The sequence below is a fragment of the Macrobrachium nipponense genome, chromosome 10 (genome assembly GCF_015104395.2).
Source record: "Macrobrachium nipponense isolate FS-2020 chromosome 10, ASM1510439v2, whole genome shotgun sequence".
In the NCBI taxonomy this organism is placed as follows: domain Eukaryota; kingdom Metazoa; phylum Arthropoda; class Malacostraca; order Decapoda; family Palaemonidae; genus Macrobrachium; species Macrobrachium nipponense.
Window position 1 is genome coordinate 24,843,639 of NC_087204.1, and position 7,649 is coordinate 24,851,287.

The 7,649-nt window shown below is 40.6% G+C and overlaps 1 protein-coding gene across 1 annotated transcript in view; it reads left to right on the forward strand.

Moving 5' to 3' along the window:
- Positions 1-1,367: 1,367 nt before the first annotated feature.
- LOC135223490 (uncharacterized) overlaps positions 1,368-7,649 on the forward strand; it is an 804,746-nt gene continuing 798,464 nt past the window's right edge. The window contains 1 exon segment of the mRNA XM_064261928.1: positions 1,368-3,937. Coding sequence (XP_064117998.1) covers positions 2,116-3,937 — 1,822 coding nt within the window. The 5' untranslated portion in view covers positions 1,368-2,115.

The following is a 7,649-nucleotide window of genomic DNA, read 5'->3' on the forward strand; positions in this document are numbered from 1 at the left end:
AAAATATAAATAAACTACTTCAAAGATTAATATTTTTCTTCGGTCTCTCAAAATTCGTTAAGTGAATTATGATTGATTTCGCCTTTTCCTCGTATCAATTCATTACTTTCAAAACCCGTCGGACATCGTGAAAGATCGCGTACAATAAATATTTAATTTTCGTGGAGCTTATTTACTGTTATTTCTTTTAACGCGAAATCAACTCTTAAATGAGTGGCGTTCGTCACCTAATGGTTATAAGCGTGAATATTACTTTTTATTTATTTCTGCATCTCATATTATAAATCGCGTTTCTTCTCATTATATGTTACTCCAATAAATTTTATTACTGGTTTACAATTCTAAGAATTGTTTTTATTAATGCAGTCTAATTTTATAACTGTTTTTTTATTCTTAAGAATTTTTTGCATTAATGCACTCAAATTTTTTAACTGATTTACAATACTAATTATTTTTTCATAAATGCAATAAAGTTTTATAACTGGTTTTCGGTTCTAAGAATTTTTTTGTTAATGCAATCAAATTTTATAACTGGTTTTCGATTCTAAGAATTTTGTTGTTGATGCAATCAAATTTTATAACTGGTTTTTGATTCTAAGAATTTTTTTCGTTAATGCAATCAAATTTTATAACTGGTTTTCGATTCTAAGATTATTTTTCGTTAATGCAATCAAATTTTTATGATTGGTTTTCGATTCTAAGATTATTTTTCGTTAATGCAATCAAATTTTATAATTGGTTTTCGATTCTAAGAATTTTTTTTGTTAATGGAATCAAATTTTATAACGGATTTTCGATTCTAAGAAATTTTAGTGCAAATAAAGGATTCGACTGTTTTTTTAAACACAATAAGTACCCAGAGTAATAGACGTTGACAGTGAAATGATCAAAACGACATTATACGTTACTAGAAAATTGAAAGGTTTCATCATCATTTCCATCCCCCGATCACCATTCGGGAAAATGATATTGCTTGGCCCTCATTTTCATTCATTATCATCGTTCTCTCTCTCTCTCTCTCTCTCTCTCTCTCTCTCTCGTTGTTTCCCGTAACGTCGTAGTGTGGTGGTTTATTTTTCGTGGAAGGCACTATCAAGAAAATGTAACGAAGAGAGCAAAGAGTCTTTAAAAGATACTACAACTTATGTTCCATCATCAACATTAATTGTTCTCTCACTATCTTAGTACGTATAGCCTCCCTCTTCCCCTCGGTATTGATATGTGGTCTCTTTTTTTCCCCTCAGTCGTAGTAAGTAGGTTAGTATACTAGTCTCCCCTTCGCGTAGGAGAAGTTCGCCCCCAGCGTCCGGCAGCGCCGGGTATATGACGGAGAGAGAGCGGGAAGGTCGGCCAAGTTGGTGCGAGGCGGGACGAGTGAGTCGCTGCCGCTGAGAGTGTACGCACGCCAAGAAGAGTCTGTATATCGATAGTAACCTGTTGAGGTCCACCGGACGCACGTCTCTGCCCGCTTGACAGTTGGGTTCTTGTTCGCCTCTCCATTTCGCCACTGCATTGCATTTTTCAGTTGTCTTATTTTATTTTTATTTAATTCAGTCACTTTGCTTTGATTTCCTTGCCACAGTTTGGTGGTCTTCTCACCGACGGAAAATGAAATGATGATGAACGAAGTTTTCCGGTTTTTTTTTGCCACGGAAGTTCCTTGGAAATAAATGCCGAGTTTTGTTTTGAGTTGCATTTCTTTAAGTGATGTGTTGAAATTCGCCCGGTAGTTGTGTTTCAAACTTTCTCTGTGGATTTGTTTACTGACGGTGCCACGTCGTGTTTTCAAGATTACGGACAAACATCACGTCCGACATGGACCACGAGGCCGCATTGTTTACAAAATATTGACGGGAAACGACGAAGCCATGAGATTTCAAAGCCGATTTCATGAATGAAAACACTCAAATGGATGAGGTAGATCACAGCAGTGTAGTACAATACGTTCGCCACCCTACTTGAAAACCCCGGAAATTCAGATGAACTTTTTCAATTCATCCTCGTTGTGATTCTCCACCAGAGAGCATCACTGGACGCATCGGGCCACGGGAAGAGAAAGATCACTGCTATGGAATAAATCGAGAGACAGAGAGAGTCGCGCCGTCAAGGGAGACAATGATGCCTGGACCTTCTGGGGTTTCCACCTCCTTTGTGGTCATCCTGCTCGTCCTTTTATCGTTGAGCCTTCTGGTGTCCTGCGGGGGGAAGGAGGAGGAGGAGGAGGAGGAGTTGGTGGCAGCGGCAGCAGCAGCATCTCCCGCAGGAAGCCGGGCTAAGAAGGAAGTCGCGAGGGCGCACAACAATGGTCCCAGTTCATCCTATAGACTCTTCATCAAACCCATGAGGGCGCCGGTGCCCCAACTGACATCGAGGACCAAAGCCACTGAGGCTTCGTCGTCGGACCTGTTCGAGGAGCCAGACCGCCATGCCCCCCATCAACAGCAGCGTCCAGTCATTTCCTTGAATCCCATGCCCAAGTGGGCTGCCCCCGCTTCCCCTCCCCCTACGTACCCGCAGATACCCTCCAGCGAAGCCCCTGCGAGATATTATCTCAAGTACGTCAACTCGGGCGCGCAAGAGCGCTCGCCCATCCAAGACAGATGGCGTCAGCATCAGCAGCAATACCGCCATACCAAAGTAGCGCAACACACGAGCAGAGAAATTCGGAAGGACCTACCGCGGTTTTCTCATTCCAAAAAGAACTACGAATTGAGTCATGACCGCAGTACCAGTAACGTTAGTTTTAGCATTAACAAAAGCAAAATCAACGAGGGTGATATCAGCAATAATGCATTTAGACAGGCTGTAGGTGAACGTATGAGTGACCCAGTAACCCGTGGTAGTTCGGTGGGACCAAAAGACGCCTATGATTTTCACGAATTAGACAATCCCGGTCAAAATAGGTTAGGGCTAGGGTACGACAGACACAGTCCTCCATTTTCGAACAGAAGCCTCCAGTGGAATGGAAGGCGGTCGACTGGGTATTCCAGGGAGGACGAAGAGGTCTTAGAGGGGGTGTCCTTAGACGACCCGGATGGCCTCCTTCCTGACCCAACCAGCTCGTCAGTCACAGCTTTAGAGAAACGCGTCCAACACGCGAACATTCGCCACCGAAAGTCTCGAAGGAACTTCGTCAGGACGAGGAAGTCCCCGAAGATGCGACCTCGATCTCAGGTGGATGACCGGGAGATCGCCTCCACCTCCTCAGACGCGTCTCACCGCCTGGACCTTGACGTGAAGTGGGAATCATCAGAGCCCGAGGCAGTGGGCAAGGAAGAAGACTCTGATGCCCGCGTCTTGGCTGATGCCATTCGAAGCACAGCTACTTCCCTCCCCTGGTCCTCCTCCGGGGCACCGAACTTGGAAAACAAGTTTCGTGCGACTGGTGACCTTGTGCCAACGGACGACATTAACATCGACGACGACTTTTCAATTATTCACACAGAGGAAGGCGGAAGGTCAGACGATGTCGACGTCGTCACTAAATTTTTGAGAATCGTAGAGTCCCAACACCTGTTGGGGGAGAACTGCACCAAGGGCACCGACTTCAACCTGGGCGAGGGCGTTGTGGACAGCTACGCCCAAGAACGTTTCCGGCTGGAGGGCGAGATTGCCGTCAACAGAGCTAATCTGTACACCCGCCTGTGGAAGTATTCCTCCGAGCAGGTCCTGGCATCGGAGTACCTATTGCATGCCGAGGTCCTGACTATGGTCGAGCTCGACGAGGACATCTTCGCTGCTGGAAATTGTTACGATAAGTTCGAGTACGAAGACTACCTGCTTTACTGTCCGTTCGCGTACCGCCTTCCCGAGGGGAACATACTGGTGAAGGACCTGGCAGTGGAGTACAAATACCTTTCTAACACGTCGGAGTGGTTTTACATCGCCAGGAAAAACGCCGAAAGAGCCATCAAGAACTTTACCCACGTGACAAAAGGTAAGTAAAACTAATGTCCAATCAGTTATGCCCCAAAATTTTTTTTAATCATAATGTATTTAATTTATTTTTCCTAATTCCTCCATTCTCTCTGTCATCCATTCTTTTGTAGGAAATGTATGACTATTCAATACAATGTACGAATAAAATATATTAATATACTTAACATTATTCATCACTTACTGATTATTCCATATTTTATACGAATAAAAGACACTAAACGCAAGTATGATTATTAATCTCTAATGCAAGCGCTGGACACTCAGTATTCTGGAAGTTCAATATTACCGGCTTGTACAATTAATCAGGTATGAGGACGCAAGTTAGATTCAACTGGTAGTGGATGTAAGACATTTCCAGTGACGTTTCCAAATGTCAACTTCCGACTGAGGTGGTGTACCACAACCTCTCTCTCTCTCTCTCTCTCTCTCTCTCTCTCTCTCTCTCTCCTCTCTCATCCTACTTACCCGACTTTTATTTTATGAAACACTATCTCTCACGTGCCTCTGTTCCACGTAAGGTTTATTGTGTGTAAATGGAATATTAGTCTCTCTCTCTCTCTCTCTCTCTCTTCTCTCTCTCTCTCTCTCCTACTCACTCGACTTACATTTTATGAATCACTGATATTTCTCACCTGTCTCTGTCCCACGTAGAGTTTATAATGTAATATCATTCTCTCTCTCTCTCTCTCTCTCTCTCTCTCTCTCTCTCTCTCTCTCTCTCTCTCTCTCTCAGTATCTGAAAACGCTTTCGTATAAACGTTTTAGTGAATATTAAACCCATAAACTGGCGATTCGATTAATTATTCTCGTAATTGGTTCTTTTTATTGCTGTTTCTGCTCCTCCGTTTCATTACTTTCTTGCAGATGTTATGACTTTGGCGTGCTGCTTCTGCTCCTGTTTTTCAGAGCCCCTGTTTTTGCGTGAAGGCCATTCCTGCGAGGGTGGAGTAGTCACTTTTTACTCCCACCCCCTCTTTCCTTTCCTCCCCCAACCCCCCCCTTTTTTTTTCAATTTGCTTTTAATGGGAATTGCTTCGGAAGGATCTCATCATCACGCCGGCCATTCCAGTTCAAAAATTCCTGGCGTTTTCTCGCTGGGCGTCCGGCAACAGCAGTGGAGTCATTACCACGTTCGTTCTTTAAGTGACCCAGCATTTTATCGCTGCGGGAATAAAAGAACCGTAGTCATAACCACTTTCCTTGTTTAACTGCCCCCGTATTTTTGGAACAAAGAATCTCCATGTGAAAGGGGAGAACGGGTCGTTTTTATACTCTCTCTCTCTCTCTCTCTTCCGTCTTCTGTCTCCTCTCCATCTGCTCTTCCTCCTTCTCTCTTTCTTTCCGTCTCTCCCTCACACACTCTCTTTGTTCGGTCTTTTTTTAATAACACTTCAAAGGAAGGTATTCTTACGTTTTATGTGTGTGTGTTTTCTTTTTGAATGATTCTGTTATCAAATTTGCACTCTGATATAAAAGGCGAATTTCGTCGTAAGCCTTTGTCCATCGTTTGTAGCTGTTTTATTTCAATTTGCTTTTATTACGCCCCCCCCCCCTTTTTTTTTTTCTTTTTTTTTTTTTACATTTGCGAAGGTCAGGGGTGTGGGAAGTGGTGGAGGGGATGGTGGAGGTGAGAGGGGGGGGGGGGGGGGGAGTATTTTTAGTACCGAGGCGTGCAGGCAGAGAAATGTTCCACACCATCATCATCATAGCCTTTGTTTTACCGAGTGGTTTTTGCTCTGATTTTTCTTCTGTGTTTTTCCATTCTTTTATCAGCCACTGACTTTATTGTTCCACGCTGATGTACAGGGTGTCCATAAAGTCCCAGTACCATTAGGGGCAATAAATACTTGTAATGGTACTGTGACTTTATGGACACCCTGTATCTCGACCCTTCAAATGGAAGGACCGTTTCAGGCGCTGATGGATTCGTTAGCGCGTTGCTTTCCGTGTCTTCGGGCTTAATGATGTAGGCTGGTATAATCGACCTACGCGTTAATTAGTGCGTATTTGCTTTGTACCTTTTCATTCTGGTTCCACATTGTTGTCCTTGAGAGGGGAGGCCACCTGGTCCTTCCGTGACCTGTCATCTCCCTGATTAATGATAATGATGACAAGGACTGTAATGATAATGATGCTGTGTTTTGGTGGATACGAGAGCAACATTTATGGTATCTGCATTATTATTATGATTATTATTATTATTTTTTTTTTCTTTTTTTCGGACTGAAGATGAAACGTGGGAAGGGCTCGAAAGCTTTGTAAAGTTTTTAAAAAACTTATAACGTACTATTAATTTTTTTTTTATTATTGTGGACCCCTTAGAACATTATTATTATTATTAATTATTATTATTATTATTATTTATTAATTATTATTATTATTTATTATTATTATTATTATTATTATTATTATTATTATTATTAATTGGAGCAGTGGTAAAAGAACCAATAGCAGTTGTAATACTGAAGCCAATACTCATGTAATCAAAACTATAAGTTAATTCGGAATACCAGCAGTTGGACAGGTAAAATAGAGAAAACTGTGGTACATCTGATAAATGTACTAAATGTTAAATTTAGTGTGAACATCAGTTGCAGTTCAGTTTATTCGAAATAGTCATTAATTTCCCATTTGGTTTCATTAATTTTTTTGCATTTGGTTTCATCATTAACTTTCTGTATTTAGTTTTACTTTGTGCTGTTTGGTATTTTATTCTGTTGCACCGACAGTGAATACTGTATAGTCACTTGACTTTCTTCGTCGCTTTAGTAGTTCAAATTATTCAACACAGTGATGTTGGGTGATATATTTGGAAATTCATCCCCAGGATACAGGATTTGAAAAGTATAATAATAAAATGGGTATTGACTCTCTACTCTCGACTCTCCGTTCTGCCAAACGTTGAATCAGAGGAATTTATTTCTGGTGAATAGAAATTCATTTCTCGATATAATGTGGTTCGGATCCCATAGTAAGCTGTAGGTTCCTTTGCTAGGTAACCAATTGGTTCCTAGCTACGTAGAAATATCTCATCCTTCGTGCTAGCTCTAGGAGAGCTGTTTATCAGCTCAGTGGTCTGGTTAAACTAAGATATACTCTAACTTTTTCTACTTCTAAAATACACCCGCCAATCATATGCAACATAGGAAAGCGAATTATAGTTACAAGTATTGGCATATGAGTACTATCCAGTACTGTGGTCTTTCGAGTTGCTTAATGGGAACGTGAGCTTAGTATGAATGATATGATGATGATATTGTAAGGAAACAGTGTTGTATCTAATAGCTATATAATCATGCCTATATGGTATGTTTATATAGTGATTAGGTACAACACTGCTTCTCGGTAATATCATATTATCCATACTAAGCTCAAACACACACACATACTATATATATATAAATATATATATATATATATATATATCTATATATATATATATATCATACATACATACATACATACATACATACATATCTATATATATATATATATATAGATATATATATGTGTGTGTGTGTGTGTGTGTGTGTGTGTGTGTGTGTGTGTGTATGTATATGTTTGTGTATGTATAATAATTTTCCATGTTCAGTATTTTATATATATATATATATAATATATATATATATATATATATATATATATATCTATATCATATATATATCTAATATAGGAGCCCATAAAAACACCAAAATGTAGAGAGAAAAGTA